This window comes from Dicentrarchus labrax, unplaced genomic scaffold, assembly GCF_905237075.1.
Source record: "Dicentrarchus labrax unplaced genomic scaffold, dlabrax2021, whole genome shotgun sequence".
Classification (NCBI taxonomy): domain Eukaryota; kingdom Metazoa; phylum Chordata; class Actinopteri; family Moronidae; genus Dicentrarchus; species Dicentrarchus labrax.
Genome location: NW_026136704.1, coordinates 29955690 through 29974000, shown reverse-complemented (window position 1 = coordinate 29974000; position 18311 = coordinate 29955690). Strand labels below are relative to the sequence as shown.

The following is an 18311-nucleotide window of genomic DNA, read 5'->3' as shown; positions in this document are numbered from 1 at the left end:
TTCAGTTGTTGGGTTGTTTCATTTCTAACGATGCATCTACAGTTTCCACATTATACCTACCATGCGTCTATTCACAGTGTGGTACTAATATAATATAATAGATCTTAATGCTTCCTCCACCATTATAAGCAGCTGCAGGTGCATGAAGCAACATGTGTGTGTTTAGGAATATATATATTAGGTGAGACAAAAATCCCGTTTGGTATCTCATTCCACCTCCGAGGTACCGCTCTTTATTTAGCTCATAGGGCAACCCGGGTCTAAGGTTGGGTCTGGTCTGCCACAAGAATGTTGCGTGGCAGATGTTTACAGATGTTGGTGGCTCTGGGGGCGGGGCAGCAGCCCTCAGGCCAATGGACACACATGGACGCTGTGGTCTCCATCACATCTGGAGAGCACCACGGATTAGCAGACTCAAGGTCAAGACCCTCGCTGCTCTCTCTCTCTCTCTCACACACACACACACACACACACACACACACACACACACAGAAACACCACAAGTGTTTACAACGATGGTCAACATTACAATCTGGTACAAGACCTGCATCAAAATACTCCAGAAACATGTTTTGATGCTTTTAAAGAGGCCTTGAATAACCCCTTGTATGAGGCTACAGCGTCATTATAATGAATCCAGTTCACCGTCACTTTAACTTGATTGTCTGGTTGATTCTGTATTTTGGGCATGTAGCTCATGACTGTCAATTAGAAAGAATGAGTGTTTGGAAGTTAAGAATGACATAGTTTTGTGTGTCTTTGATCCTCATCCCATTGGTATTAATCTTTGACTCATTCTCGTACAATTTTACCGACTTCTAAGTAATAATATCTGTTGTTTTCATATTAATAAATAAATAAATAAATGTCTGTTCTGCTGCTCTTCCTCGCCAACATAACCAGCCTGACAACAACAAGCTTTTTGAGGAAGTCACATCGTGAAAATATATTTTTATTACTAATAACAGGCACTCTGATTGAAAATGATTAATCAGTTAATCAAGAAAGTAATTTGAGCAGATTGATTCATATTGAAAATGACTGTTAGCTGCTGCCCTGCTAATCTCTACATAATAAACAAAGTCAAGAATTCACCAGTTTACAAGGAAGAGGAAGGACCTCCTGGTGAGCACACACACACACACACACACACACACACACACACACACACACACACACACACACACACACACACACACACTTGTCTGTTACTGAGTCAACAGGCAGCATTGGGACTAGATATCCTCACTTTAACTCCTCTGCAGAATGAGCCAATCATGGAGCCCTCAGAGCAAAATCATGGATCTGATTGGTCGCAACAACAGGCACTTGGTCTTTGCTGCTAAGTGGAGGCGAAACGGGGAGAGTGACCACGCAGCAGGGGCTGGGATTTAACTCTGTGTGTGTGTCTGGAGGGGTGGAGAGGACTGACAGAATCTCAGAGAACAAGAGAGGACATGAAATAAAGAGAACAAAATGCGAGAGGAAAGAGAAAAAAGGGGGATGAGAGAAAGAAATAAAGTAGAGTCAGCATGTAATAAAGAGTGCAGTGAATGTGTGTGTTGGCAGATAAGAGTTCAGGTTTAATTAAAGGGGCAGAATGAGCTTAAAGGGACGGCCCATAATTAATCTTCTTTCTTAATCCCAGGAAAAGAGCAGTGGCACCCTGCGCTGCCTAATCGCTCCTCTGGTTTCATTTCAGGCTCCACTTGTTTTGTTGCTCTGCAGTAAACACACTTAAAAGAATACTTCTTATTACTTTCACATGTAGTTTCGTATATCTATCATTTGGTAGACTGGTTCATGCAACCTAATGCACAGAGTTGTTGTTTTTTTATGTGGCGCAATATATTTGTGTTCTGCAGTCATAAGATAAATAAAAGTTTTCTGGTTTGTTTTCCTCACTGTAGCGTCAGTGTTGATCTTCTTGTTACTAAAAGTTGAAGTCAAATATGCACATTTGAGTCCCGATGCCTTTATCTTCTTACATAATTCTTGACATTTGTAACAACTGAAATCTCCCTTTAGAGGATTTATGTCAGACATCGATCAGCCATAACATTGTGAGGACTGACAGGTGAATAACACTGATTATCTGGTTATCATGGCACCTGTCAGTGGGGGGGATATATCAGGCAGCAAGTGAACATGTTGTCCTCAAAGTTGATGTGTTAGAAGCAGGAAAAATTTGGATTTGAGTAACTTTGACAAGGGGCCACATTGTGATGGACGACTGGGTCAGAGCATCTCCAAAACTGCAGCTCTTTTGGGATGTTCCCGGTCCAGGAGGTCTTAATGTTCTGGCTGATCTGTGTATATGTACTCTTGGCTTCACACAGCAAACTCTACTGAACTTATGAGACCTGGGAGTCAGAGAGGAATCAGTCGACTGGGAGAATCTGTAACTCATCTAAGAGTCCAAATCACAAATATTTTAAGATACAAAAGGAGGATTTCAAGCCCAAATTGTGTTCTGTGTGTTCTCAAAGAACTCTTTAATCAATGGATGCCACCATATAAACTTCCTGTTGGACATATTGATGAAGTAACTCTGTGTTTACCAAAAGCTTCAACGCTAGAAATGTGGAAACAATTTATGAATCGAAGCTCACAACATAAATTAAAGTGTATCTGAATAAGGAGCTGCAACAACCTGTAATACTCCCCCCTCTTGTACATTCCTGTCCTGTTATGTTGCCTACTGTTGTCAACTTATGTAAAAAATAAAATGTTCTTCAGAAAAAAAGCTATTAAAACCACATTGTTCTTATCAACATGAAGCCCAAGATACTTAGTGATTAAAATTGGGGTAAGATTTGATATATGATACTGAAACTATTCTAACTTTCAGCTGTGAACATTCAGTGTATTTTAAAGTAAACAGCAGGATGAATCAGCACCTTCACTGAGTATCTGCTGTTGCTGCAGTCAGAGGTTAAACTTTATCAAAATAAATGTGATTTATTTTCCATCTCTGTAGCTCAGGTCTTAAAGGTCTGGCGGGTTAAACAGGTTCAACCACATGCTTCTTCCAGGGGCTGAGGTCAGAGACAAGGCCACACTGCTGGTTTTCCCCCCGTTATGTTTGGTTGTTGCCTTATTTGGGAGGAAGATAGGAAACGCTTTGAGTTTGTCCTGAGCCTCATTTGAATAACCTGCCCCGCCCTTTCCTACGCTGCTGCACCGTCACACACACAAACACCATACAGCCATGTTAGGTTTGATGAGTCACATGCCAGGCAGTGAGAGGTTGTTACCAAATACAGTCATACACTGAACATCACATGTCTATCTGCGGTCTTCCCCTTTCAGATACTGACATACAGTACACCACACTGATTTCTTATATTACAGCTGCGATTATGTTTGACTTTATTACTTAAATTAAAATATTTCCAGCATTGCTCTTAAATTTACTTTCTATATTGAAATCAAGCCACCGTACATCATGGCTGATATCCTTGTGATCCACCATGAAGACACAACGATCTGTGGTGTCAACTTCTTTACTGTATTTAAGTATTTTACTATGATGATTTTGACTTATATTTGTCTTTCAGGGTTGATTTGTCAGAGAAAACAGCACACTGATGCATTAAAATGTTCCCAGCAGCACATGAATGCAGCGTAATAATTATGGCATAAATGGCAGATATTGGATATACAAACAAAAAAACACAACATGATTGTTCTGTTTAATAAATCCAGAGAAATGAGGCAGAATCCTTTTTACTAAACAATGTTTTATTAGGAAATGTAAAAAACAGAAATCCCACAGTGAACTTGAGATCAAATGCCAAATATGAAACAACAGACACATTTTATGACTACTGGAACAATTTACTGATATAAATAATCTGACGGAACAAACAAATGAAAAGACATAAGTTTGCTGGGCTTGTATGCGTGTGTAAAACTTTCCCGAGCCGGCGTGACGGGTTTACTTTGGCCCAAAGAAGTCGACGACGCCGTTGCCTTTGCGACCGTCAAAGAAGAAAAAGTTCCGGTGTGGAGGGTCTCTTTGGGAGAGAGCCTGAAGGAAAAGACACAGGGAAGTTACACTCAACACCCTGTAATAATACAAAAGTTAAACCTCTTTAAGTTCATATATGTTCAAGTAAGCAGTCAGAAAGGGGAAATTCTTAAAGGTGACTCCAAGAAAGATCAATGTACTTCCCAGTCTGAGCACAAAGAACCATTTTAATGCCAGTTTTCCATTTTATTAAGAGCACACAGACCCAGACAAACATGTCTGTCACACTTCAGTTGTCGGTGGTTCAGTCCATAAGGTGAGTTTAATTTTCTCTGTGTGAGTGAAGTCAGTCAGATTCACCCGGCGAGACATCAGTCGGCCAGTTACAGCGAGTTTCATCATCATCATCATAGAGTCTGCAGCTTGGCCTTGTGCCAATATAATGCCGTCTGAGTCTGAACTGTCCCTCCCTACACAGACACACACAGACACACACAGACACACACAGACACACACAGACACGCACGCACCCCCACACAGACACACACAGACACACACAGACACACACAGACACACACAGACACACACAGACACACACAGACACACACAGACACACTCTTACCCTGACCTGAACTCCCGTTTACCTCAGCCAGAGGTTATCTTGCACACAACTCAGAAGAAAAAGGAAATCTACTGAGGCTGTAAGTGAAAGCTTATTCAGGTCATGCACTTAGAAAAGTTCTCTATATTTGCGTGTTAGACTTTGTGCATTAAATAATTATAGTGTTTTTATCTGTGGGATGAATCTTAATGACTATAAAAGAATTTCCCCGACGGGGATCAATAAAGGAGCATCTTATCTTATCTTACTCCGTCCCATCAGAGGAAATTAATGAACTTACACATCAAGCTGGCTTTTAAAAACCTAATTTAAGGATTCTTCAAATAATTATATTTAATTTAATATAATAATAATAATAAAGTCATTTTTTAAGAATTCAAACAAAAACAAAGTCACCAAATTCAAACAGACACATTTTGTGGTAAAATAAGACGCATTATTTGTTACTGAAGAGCTTGTCAATGCAAACATTTATAGTGAAACCACGTAGAATCCAAGGAATGGATGATTGATCTGTACATCAGTGACTGGATTTTCATCACTTTGATAAGATTTATCTTTCCTTAGACAGTTTTGGCATTAAAAAAAAAAACTGTACTGATTCGCCCGAGGAGATAAACACGACACTGAGCTGTCTGTGTGTCGAACATATAAAGATATATACATATTATTATTATCATTAGTGACCTTGTGATGTGTTTTTACTGCCCATGTTCATATATTTATTTATACATCTATATATTTATTCATACTTATTATTTCTCAACTGTAAAACATTCTTCCACACTACACAGCTTTGTCTCAACTCTAATAATATAGATAATAACAATCCCATCTCAGTGAGACTCCATCTATAATCTATGGGAATACTGTATGTGTCACCAGTGTTCAGTCATATGTTTTCCATTAGATTTCCTACCAGTGGTCCCATTATGTTCCTTTGTGTTGCATTATCAATGTGTTTATTATGTTGTTCAGCTGGAGGACAGTTTAAATCATATATATTTCTGAGAGTCTGCTGCCAGAGCGTCACACTGGGTTTCACTGTGGTCACAGTGAAATCACTTCTGCACACAGAAGAGTCGCTGCCGTTTTTCTGAAGCTGACCCAGAAACCAGCTGAGTGGCCACCTGTCAGCTGACTGACTCTCTCACACACACACACGCCACACTTCATCATTTACTACAGCAGAGTGAGTATTGTAAGATGCATCACGGTCGATAACATGAACAGAGTGTTTCCTAATGTTTTCGTCCTTACCTTGACAACTTCCTGTCCCAGAACTCCTCCCACGACAGCGCACACTGGAGACATCTCAGAGAAGCAGTAGCTGAGGACAAACAGCACAAGGAAACACGTTACCACTCTGACCGAGTCTCCATCTGGAGCTCTTTTAGCGTGCCAGCTGATTTATGTGTTATGCTGTCTGACGATGCCGCCGACACAGTTGAACTAAACACCTTTTCACTGACAGTGGACGGATGTTTGAGTAAATCACAGTCTGCAATCGCCCCCTCCAGCAGATGAAGGTAGACTGTGTAACATTGGTTAGGCCACAGACTTTGGTAATGTTATTTTTGCCCAAAACTTCCTCTCTTCGGCCTCCACAGTGTGCAGCTGAAAGTGTAGTAATTAAGCAGTTTTTCCTTGCCCCCGTCGCCATGGTGGTACTGTTTGGTCTCTGTAAATGTTATAAGGAGTTCGGTCTACACCTGCTCTATTTCAAAAGTGTCCTGAGATAACTTCTGTTATGAATTGGTGCTATACAAATAAAATTGAACTACTGTAGCAGTTCAACATGGCGGACTCCAAGAAGGCGACGTACGGCGTCTGAAGATAATAACGGCTCATTCTAAACTAACAAAAACACAACGATTCCTATATTCAGGAGACACTTATACACTAATGAAAACATACATATGAATATTATATTATATTTCTGCCAATAGATCCTCCTAAATGTTACACACTGGACCTTTAATAGACAGATGGCTCATCCAATCACCTGCAAAGTATTTTTTTGAAAGTGTTTGTCATTTTCCAAACAGTTTTCAACAACAACGTCCCAGATGGTTGTGATGGTTCTGGTGTGTCAGGTTGGCCGATAACAGTAAAGGCCTGTTAAGTGTTGTTGTGGTGATTTGCAGGTGAAAAGATGTCGTAGTTTACTTAAAAAAACTGCACTTAATCTTGTTAAATTGATTTTTTTAACCTATATTTAAATGGAATCTCAACTTCAGCACTGGAAATTGGCATCATGGGGTGGATGTGTGTGTGGGAGGGTAAGTGTTGCTGGATCATCTTTGAGCTTCAGTGTTTTGCTTTCAAGAGAAACTTTCTGTGCAATAGTTCACTTGAATTGCAAATGAGCCTCCATTTAAAATGAAGACAGGTGAAGACACTTTATTACCTGGTGAAGTCATCACTCAGGAGGTCACCGCTCACTGCCAAGGCCTCGAGCACGTCATCACGGATCTGTCTCAGCAGCTGGCTGTCTTCAGCAAAGGATTGTGGGTCAGGGTCACGGCCTTTGTCTGTACGAAACTTCAACAGAACTGGAAGACAGAAAAGAAAGAGGGAGTGAGAGCAGGAAGCGGGAGAGAAAAATAAACAGAAGGAAATGTACGACCGTTGAGGAGCTGGAAACAAGCTTGAACCATTTTTCTAAAGCAATATTTTCCATATAATCTATTGAAGTATTGCCATTTATAATTTCATCACGCTTTCAAATGACTTCCACATCGAATTATCATCTCATGGAAAGACAACATCTCATCTTGACTGCTGCTCCCTTTTGAAACAGGATATAAATCAGTATGTGGTTGCACCATCAACCATTTCATCCGATTTGGCCTACGCCTTCCCCACATCAAATTGAGAGCCTGCACGTACAGACTTGTGCACGCAAAAGGCGCTTGCATACACCTGCACATCGGTAAGGAAATATTAGGGTGAAAAGAAAAAAAAAAACTCTTTCCTGTGTCAATGGGCGGCTCTAGGTCGGATTTTTTTTTTTTTTTTTTAAATCTAAAACATTCACTTTATTTGGTCATGAGCAAAATTCTGAACAGCAACCGACTTCTGCACCACACAGACACACATCAACACCTCGCCCCCATACTTCCTGTTCGTCCATTAACCTAAACCACGAGGAAGTCAAAATCCTCCCACGGCCATTTCCACCAGCGTGGCACACCAAACACACACATGCGAGTGTAGTGGTGATGAATCATTTTTACACCTCAGCTCTGCCCTTTATCAGTGAAACTTTTTGTTAGTAGAAAGTTAAAGGACTGGCACAAAAGGCATCACACTGCGGCAGAAAGAGGAAATCAAAACAGAATTTCATAACAGAATATAATAATGTGCACATGGATGGAACAATGATAGTATCTCTAAACCTACACATGTAGTGACACGCAATAGCCTTCACGGATTAAAGTGGAAGGGAAATATTTGAGATGGCCTTTACGTCAAAACCTGCACGTCGAATACAACAAACAATATGTTTTTTCCATATATTAAAGGCAACATCTGTACAGTGAGTGAGTGTTTGTTCACTGGGCAGAGATGTATTACTTTAAATACTGTAACAAACAGGAAATGTTTTCTGTTTGTCCAAATGTGTGAAATATTAGATGTTACGTCATCTTTTCTCTTACTGGTCAACTCGTCTTGTCAGGCTGCCAATACAATAATAATAATAATAAAAAAAGAGGAATTAGATAGATTACAGATACTAATAATAATAATAATAATAATAATAATATACACACACACACACACACACACACACACACACACACACACACAAAGACACACACACAAAGACACACACACACATCCGCGGTTCAGATCACTCGACTGTTCCTAGTCAGACAGGAAGCAGTTGTAACAGAGGAAGAGCCACTTCCTCATCAGTCGGCCAAAACAACAACCGCTAGCTCCAATTATAGAAACAGCGAAGGAATAATAACACTGCGTCCTGTCTCACGTTCACAAAATTTAAAAAAAAAACAACAGCTAGGCAGTTTTTCCACTCAGAAATTAGCCTGAAACACAGCAGACAGTGCGAGGCGAGAGTGGGTAGGTGGGTTTCGGAGTGGAGGGTTATTAGACGAGGCCCACGATGGCACAAAATTAACCCTGTAAGAAGATGCCCAGAATTAAAATACACTTGCAAATGATGATCGACTGAGAAGTAAACAGATTTACTAGACACCCACTGTCACATGACTCCCTCTGGCTGGGGAACATCTGTAATACTGTTTTGTTTCAGATGGATGTCGTCTATGAACCAGTCGTTGTCACATCCTGAGATTTTTCCACCATGAAAAGAATCTAAAATCGAACTCAGTGATGATGAATGTCGATGAACAAAATGTTGGCTATTGTCGGCTTTAGTTAATGATTATACAGATGTGCATTTTTGTGAAAGACTTACAGGTATAATTAAAGATTTTTTACACACGAAAGCAGCGTTTTTGATGAATACACTGTTTTATGTATTTGTGTGGTCTTGTGAGTGTCACAATCAACACAATACTATAATATTATAATATATGAGTTTCTATAGCTGATGTTTTCTTACAGTAAAAGCACATTAAGCCAATATATCATCTTATTTCCTCTGCCTTTATATATTAAATATATTGTTGTGTATTCGAGTTAAAGCCTGCAAAAAAACCTGAAATGCCCAATAGATGTTATGACTTTCCAATTACTCTTCATATCTGCTTTTGTATTTATGCTGCCTGAATACCAGGTCATTGCTTAAAGGATTATTTATCTATAGTAGTGTTTTTATTCTAACTCCCATTAGAAAACAACTTTTTAAATATTGAACAATCTTTGTAAGTTATAACATGTTGTAATAAATAAGTGTCATTTCTATTAAGATGTACTTTTTGTATAATAATTAAATTCTATATGATCTAAATATGATATTTATGACCTTTGCGTCCTGCTTAAGTGTAATTTAATTTTCTTTATTTACTACATTTAACGTAATTTACAAGTGTGCAGCCATTTTCTGGTTATTTCCTGATCTTATATGCTTGTTGTGATGTTGAGTAGGTGTCGGGGTGTTCTCTATTCTACGCTCAGTGCACATGACTGGCCATGGACAGCCTGTGATGGAAACTAGCATGTGGTGTGTGGATGGTGCAGGTGACAGAATAACAACTTTTTTAAAAGGGAAGGTCATCAGGCGCTGTAAATAACATGAAAAACAGGAAGGTGTAGATTTACTTAAAAGGGTCAAAAAAGTTCCTTTAGGTCACTGGTTCCTAAACATCTGGTCACACGCGATTATCCAGATGCAACCGAGTGTAACGATATATTTAATTTAATTTTACAACCTCGCCAGCATCTCCTGGCATCCATCACTTTGTCCTTCGCTCAAGACATTTAACAAACTTTACAGACGTGTTTTTTCGTGCCTGTTCAGTGATATTAGAACCAGTCATTTTGCATGTTCATGGTACGTGTTTCAGTCTCGCTGCAGGGTACCTACGCATTTTTCAGTTTCACATTTCTAAACTTTTTTTTTTAGCTTTCAGGATTCTTTGCTATATTTGATCAATTCTCTGTATGGAAATTCTGTTTATCTTGCCCTCCTACACAGAAATGTCAGTAGACATCTCGCGTACTCTACCACTCATTTATTTGACAGTTGTGTCATATAGACAATATCACTCTCATAAAACCTGAATGCAGTTTCACATCAAATATAAATCCCTTACAAAATCTGTATAAAGTCTAAAAAGACAAAAATTCTTGAGAAAACTTTTATAGCATTTTATAGCAGAAAATAGTCATATTTTTGGTCAAATTCAAAGATAATTTCACCTCTAGAAAACAACAAGCAAATTAAAGTTTGGCAGAGAATTGACAAACTTTAATTTCAAAACATTTTAAAACCCTAAAAAATGAACTTTCAAGTGTTGCAACTACTGATTAATCTGGTCTGTATGAACTATATTCACTTAACTGCAAATAATAAAACAGTGCCTATCAGCAGTTACCAGAGCTCAAAGCATCATAAATCACAGAGGAAAAGCTCATTTTCACATTTAAAACCTGTTGCCACTTAAACCTTTATAGTTTTACTCTATAAAATAACACTTTAAGTACCGTGAAGCAGAAAGTAGTCCACTGGTGTTCGCTTCAGGCCGGCTTTGGCCTTTTCACTCGTCCAGTCAACCTCCAGAGCCTCCTTCAGAGTGCAGAAACTGGACGTCTGTTTGGTTGGAGATGAAAAACAAATGTCAGCAGGAGGTCTGTCAAAGGATTGTCTGGTGGTCATTTGATTAGGGAAAGTCATTTATTTGGATTTGTATGGATTTTAAGTATATTCAAATGTATTTGTGATCATAAATTCTTTCTCAGCTCAGTCTGTAGGGAACCGGAGGGTCGCTAACTGCCCACCACTCCACCATCTTCCCACATTTACAGGTGTGTGTGTGTGTGTGTGTGTGTGTGTGTGTGTGTGTGTGTGTGTGTGTGTGTGTGTGTGTAAAATATATGTTCCACTTCTCTTAAGGAACCCCAGCGCTCTGTATGTTACACTTCTCCTATCTTAATATTTTTAGTTAACGTCTAACCAAAAGGAAGTCACTTTGTTCACCACCCATACTGTTCATGTTCCTTCCACTTGGCTCGAGAAAACATCTTTACATTATATATGTATGAGGGATCTTTATATCTGTTGTTAGGTATTAAATATGGTCTTCATCCACCTACCTTTTTCACCATGGTGGTCTCGTTGGGGTCGACTTTGGCTTTCTTTGCCTCCGGACCATCGTTAGAGTTTCCAGTCGGTTTCACCAGTTTAGGTTTCTCCCTGAAAAGATATCAAGTTCATAAAAAGGTTTTAGAGTATTGTGTATGTATATTACACACAAAGCACCTGTTTCATTCCTTTTAGCTGCAGTGGACTGGCTAGAAAAACAGAGTAGAAAAGTTACAGCAAAGAGTAGAAATGTTAGAAAAAGTAATAAATAATAATTGATTTCACACGTCAAACTGTTACACAGAAATTCAAGAATTAAAATAAACGTTTTAACACCACTTAAGGCGTATCAATTCAAACATATGCATTTATCAAAATCATATCTTTTAGTTACTGTATACTGTTGGGTGTGCCCAGAGTAAAAATATGCAATACTTGTAGAACTGTAGATATATTGACACGATCTGATACAGGGACACGATACTTTCTTGGATTTAATTATTGTACAATGCTGCTTAAAGAAAGTCTTTTAGTATTCTTGACTTTAGGGCTCAGTTAAAGTAAAGTGATATAATTTACTGCACTTATATGACTGTTATAACAACTGTTAATATGCATAGGCAAAATAATATTAGTTATCCAAAGTCCCATTCAAACTGGATTCATTTCTCCGAGGAGGTTGTGTGATCATTGATATAGAACATGAGCTCCTCATTCATTTTAATTATGTCCAGAGTTTGTTATGTGGATAATTTTTCAACCCCAACCCATTTAATAATAACATCACTTAACAGAAGAAAATGAATCAAATGTGTAGTTTAATGTTAGCTGCAGGAAGGTACTGATACTCTGTCCACAGACCACATCCTGTAATTTCATGGTTAAAAAAACGTTGTCTGAAACAAACACAGTGAATACTTTACTCTCCACCTCCACCTGTACCGTTAATCCCATCCAATGGGACTAACATGTGGTAAAATATCATTATATTTATGCCAATATCGCCCGGCTCTACTCAAGAAAGGCACTTAACCCACAGCAGCTCCCACATGTGAAGAAAGTAAGTATGGAAAAGGAAAATTCAAGCTAAAAAACACACTTTTGAGTTGCTGCCCACACTTACTCGACGTAGTTGTGCTCCTGTCCGAGGTTGCAGAACATGTAACCGTAGTAACCGTAGACATCCCCACAGAAGACCTTGATGTTGCGCTGAGAGCAGAGCTGGTCGACCCGCACCATCAGGTCTCTGGAGCAGCCTGTCAGACACACCTGAGGGGAAAAAAATAACACAATTCATGGGAGGCTGGTCAGCGCTAATTTACAATATCACCTGTAATGCCAAAGAACTTATGAGCAACAGTAACTGACTCTTTACACTGTAGATACACCGACCTACTACATAAATCGATCATTTTACAAATACATTCACTTATAGTCTTTATAAACGGCTACTTCAAGGATCTGAATCTGGAGTCTGTGGCATAAAAGTTCAAGAAAACAACCTTCTTCCTCAGCACTCATTCAGCATGTTGTTCAGAGCAGTTTTAAAACACCGTATCTGGCTCAGAGAAAAATAACTTTCACTTTAACGAGTCATAGCTGCTTTTTTTATTATTATTTTACAGCTACACAGTATGTGTAGAGATGTATCCCTTCCTGTTTACATATTTACTGTAAGATTTATATATTTCCTCCATCTTTTATCTGTGAAAATGTAAATGTATAAAACTCCCACTGTGTTAGTCTGTTAGACACCTTCTCCTCCTATAACCACCTGAGCCATTTTGTTTTGTTATTCGCTCATTTCCATGTCATTAATATAACACGAGACAGTATAACAGAAAACATCAAATGATATTGTTGTCTTGCATTAAATCCCTCAGGGACAGACAGACATATTTTACTCGCAGTATTAAACTGGCAGCAGTTCCCTTAAAAAAACAAAACAACAAATTCATCAGTAACTTTCAGCCTTCTCAATTCTTGGAAACAAAAACAAAAAAGCAACTGTGGCTGGTCAGCTGCCAAACTGATCCGAGGCACACCTACTGTAGTAACGCAATGTACCATGGTAACATCAGGGAGGGCCGATGTCTTTCTGTAAACCACTGACCGGTGGGCTGGGTCCACCTTATCCTGCTGACCCAGTCCAGCACACCCAAAACACCCTCAGCTCACTGATAAGACTGATGCTGCATCTCCGGCATCGCTGACTCCCACACAGCAGCAAGCAGACAGTAAACAGTTTACATACTGCAGCGTAGGACCCTCGACATCTGGATCATATATAGAGGCTGAAACCAATTCTATCTGACAAGTAAAACATCCTCATTTCAGCTCTCACACAAAGTTCAGCCATTAACCTCAATCTTTTTCCTTCCTAAACATTATTTCTGAGCCTTATTTGACGTAGAGCAAGTATGTGATTAGAGCGTCAGAAAAACAAAGAAGGGATGGGAGGAAAACTGGAATCTCCTTTTAAAAAGAATGTTTTTAATTTTCTTAATCTTAATATGAATTCATAAACAATACTGCTAATTTCACATGAGACATCTTTGTATTTGAGTTTTACTCATTAACCAGCGGAAGAAGGTGATGTCGGGTATTTCCATCCACCCGTCAAAGTCAAATTGTATTCATCACAAACCAGATTTTACCTCAGGGGGCTTTACAGTCTGTAGAGTGTGCCTCTTTAGACCGTTTGATTTGGGTAAGAAAAAAAATCCCCTAAAAACCCTCACCAACCACAATTTCACAAATAAATAAATTTGATAAATAACTGAATCTAATGATGTGTCTGTGTTGTGAATCCTGATAAGAATAATTTTTTTAACTGTTATTTAAATTATTGCTTAAACACAAATATTTAATTTAATGGAGGATTTAAAAAAAAAAAAACGTTTTCAGGTGCTTTGAATGCGTAAAAAATAAAGAAAATCGTGATATTTATGTGATTTCTGTTCCTTCTTGCGAGGTACTAAAATGAAACTGCAGTAAAAATGAAAGAAATCGGAGTGTAAGCACACAAAGAGAGTGACTGAGTATCAGTAGCGAGTCCGCTGTACTCTGGAAGCACCCAGATGGACAGTGTGTGTTTTTCTATTGTACTCTTCCCTCAGTAATTAGGCCTTTCACATGAAAACTGTGACCACACTCCAACAGCTCCACTTTAATCACCCTCCATCTTCCCCGCTGAGCCACGCACAGATACATCCGTGGAAGCAGATGAAAGCGACGAGTGGTCTACAGCGGAGAGAGGAAGAGACCCCCCTCTGTTTTCCCCATTTTCTATTTTATCTGAAGCTTTTTTAAATTGTCCCGCCTTCTCTTCTCCAACCCTCTCATCCACCCTTCCTCTGTCCTACTAACATCCATCTAATCCCATCCACACTTCACTCTGTCCTACTTCTATCTTCCTCCCATAGTACTCTCCCTCCTCCTGACCTTCACTTAGCACCCCCAGAGGGAGGAAGACTGCTGACAATTCAGACACAATAGGGGGGGATAAGTTATTCTTCTGATGGTGTTCAAATACATCAAAACCTTCATCCTGGGTTCACACACTGTCAGATATGTATAGAAATAATAATTTTACTAATTTGCTATCAGACCTGAGTCAGAATCAGAAAGTCCACGAAGGTCTTTAAACCAGAGTTTGAGTTATGATGCAATAAAACCTTTTATCTTCTGACTCTAGCACACTGGATTTTAAATAAAATAATGACATCCTTAAAGGTGGCTTTAACCGTGTTTAAGGATATTTACATCCACAATGGGTCAACAGTGCAGGAACTGTAGAATCTACACAATCCCTCACAAACTATGTCAACGTCCGACTATATTCTCTTTGTATTTACTCAAATGAACCATCACAAATGACATTTAGTTAAACTACTTTCATTAAGCTGCCCACATTTGTTTATGATTTGAATCCAGGTCTGACTTTTAAACACAGTATCACCTGAATGCAAAGCTTTGCAACCAAACCAAACCTCTTTTTCTAACCGACGAGTGTACAATTAGTCCCATTCTCCACCCACTGAGCACTGCTGTAAACCCTGCATGACCATATAAGGCAAACTCAGGCCTTGTCCTCGTTATATAATTAACGGGATAATTATATCATAAACCAGTTGAAAGTTGCAGTTCTCAAGCTGTGCTGTAAGATTACTGGCGCTAACTTTAATGACCTTCAGTACCTGTATTAAATGAGGATCTCCTCAAAAGGCAAATACTATAACCCTCAATATCCTTTACATGTTGAGTTCCAGATGTTTCTGTCAAGGAGGAGGTTTAATCTCCTAAAGTTAGCACAAATAAATACAGATTGTCCTCTGTTCCCATTGCTTTTTAATACAAACTACAACCCCAAATGACACTGTGTCTCTCTCGTGGTGGTCTCAATATGGATCTGTGTGTGTGTTTGTATGTATTTGTGTCGGACTGCTGTCTGTAAATCAAACTGCCCCTCGGGGACATTGAAGTTTCTACTCCACTCACTGCATCCCCACTTCAACTTAAAGCAGGTGTTTCAGTCACAGGACCTGAACAATATGGACCACAAGTGACATCTAGTGGTCAGACTGAGTGATACAAGGCTGGACGCTCACATGAGTTTGAAGTATCAGAGAGGAAACGATGCTACTGTACAAACAGTCACAGTCGGTCTGTATCTGGACCGGACCTCCGAGTTACATAATGTGGTCTATCAACACCAAATAGAAAAACAAACAACAGAATAAACCCAGGAATGCGAAGAGGTAACTAATAAACATCTCTCTCATGCTTTAAGTGTTCAGACTGTATCTTTCCTGTAACATCTGATTCCAAGAAAAGTTAAGTTTAAGTCAAATTAATCAGCTTCCACCTCAAATGTCCCTTTTATTTGTTTTTAGCTTGAATACAGCTGTGTTGAATTAACTCCCATTTCCACTCACTGCGTCAAATTGCAGAAAGAAGTCATCTGGTTTGTCTTCGACTCTGTCCGAGTCGGCGTGGACCTCCACCATCGGGTTGAGGTTCTGCGCTCGCTCCAGAGAGGCCCGGGCTCGATTCTGACCCCGAGCCGTCACCGGAACCAGGAACTGAGCTCGACAGGACTCCTCCGACGCCTGGTGGGCAAACAAATGGACAGCAGGGTGAGGATTGTGCTCTCACACTCAACATGCAGACCGAGTGATTTAGTGTATCCAGTGGACACCTTTAAAAGAATATATTTATGTAGTTACACAGAACAAACACGTGCACGTTATAGAATAAAATTACACTTCAAAATCTGACATGAAGCCAGAATTAATATGTTACTGAAATGTTATCAAAATATTGCTTCCTTTTTAGTGAAAAACATTTACTATTACTTTGTCACAGGCTCCATCTAGTGGACACACATATTACTGACGGACTGAAGTTCACCACATAAGGCCATCTACTGATCCAACATACTTTCGGGCTATGAATCACCCAGATGTTTAGTTTATAGGGTCACTCTGTCGGCAACAGCGTGCTCTGATGAGGACAGGAAAAACATTTTATTTTGACGTGTACCTGTTCATGATCCAGTAAAGTGAGTCCTTTAACTCCAGCCAGGATTAAGTTCTTGGCCACTTCGGCCCCGAGACCCCCTAAACCCACCAGGAGCACGCGGGACCCTCGCAACCTGTTGAAGACAAAACGCAGAAAAGGATCACTTAAGTGATTACAACCACTATAGAAAGTGATCTTGGTGTTGTATGGATTGTGTTTAAGTGACCAATCAGCTGATTAACCTTTATTTGAACTGCAGGTCTCATTAAAAACACAACAACCTTGCACTAAGACAACTCACAGGTAATCCAAACTTAAACGACTTAACAACAAAAGGATCAGAGTTTAAGATTAAACCATCTTTTGATTGAACTCTGATTTGAGGCTTTGTGTATTTGTTCACTTAATAAACATATAACATGTGTGTTAAAGAAAGTATTTTGTCTGTGAACTCGACTGTAACTTCCTCTGCACTCGATGCTTTCGGCCGGTTTTTACATCCATGAGCTATAAAAGCATCGATCCTCTCAATCAATACCCAATAACCCCCCCAGCTGTTTACAAATCGATTAAACCTGATAAATCAAACACCTGCGCAGCAAGAGTGCGACAACTGAAACCTCCCGCTGCCCCGATTAGCCCGACGAGCTAACAGAGCTAACCGACCTCTTCTGGGCATCGAGCCCCCACAACCGGATCTGTCGGTCGTACTGCGCCGCCTCCTCCTCGCTGATGACCGGGTCCTCCTTCTCGATCATATCGATCATCTCGGTTCCGTCCGGACTCGGGTACTGCGCCGCAAACTGTGTTTTAAAGCCGCTGCAGATGTGGACGTTTCAAACGCCGCGACGGTCCCGCTGAATGGGCGCTGGATGATGACGTAACGGAACGAAACAATAGATACGGTTTTTTTTTTAATTTTTTAATTTTTAATTTGTTTTAATATATAATCGATATATGGATACTTTCTTTTTGGGGTTTATCGATGTATTTATTCAACAACTTTCTCCCGGATTTTATAGAATACATTAATTTGTTCTCGTGTTCGTTTTTAAGTTATATTTGTTTAAACTGCTTATTTTAATTAAATTAATTTATTTCATCTCTTCGATGTTCCCGGTTGATGTGTCGCTTGTATTTATTTATGTATTTATGAAATGTAACTTTAACACAATGTGAAGCTTTTGTTCGTCAGGCTGAGTTTGGGTGAATTATTCCCTCAGTACAGTCTGATCCGAAATTACTCATTTCACAGCCTGATTCACAGCCCGGACTCTGGAATGGGCCTCCACATGATTCATCTAGCACTGACTGCTAAATGAGCAGTGGATTAATTAATGAATGAATAATAAATTAGCCCCTAGGGTTCCCTTGAGTCCTGACTGGGCAGCACATTTAGTGAGAGTGCAGGAGACTGCCGCGGCCTCCAGGATACATGTGTGTGTGTTTTATATTGTCTC

General features: G+C 39.5%; 1 protein-coding gene across 1 annotated transcript; it reads right to left on the bottom strand.

Moving 5' to 3' along the window:
- Positions 1-3723: 3723 nt before the first annotated feature.
- Positions 3724-17736, bottom strand: sae1 (SUMO1 activating enzyme subunit 1). The gene is made up of 9 exons (XM_051398645.1): positions 17518-17736; positions 16873-16984; positions 16266-16439; positions 12452-12597; positions 11340-11439; positions 10731-10836; positions 7006-7150; positions 5856-5925; positions 3724-4033 (listed from the first exon to the last, which is right to left on the bottom strand). The coding sequence occupies exons 1-9, from the start codon at positions 17616-17618 to the stop codon at positions 3941-3943; spliced, it is 1047 nt and encodes a 348-aa protein (XP_051254605.1). The 5' UTR covers positions 17619-17736; the 3' UTR covers positions 3724-3940.
- Positions 17737-18311: the final 575 nt, after the last annotated feature.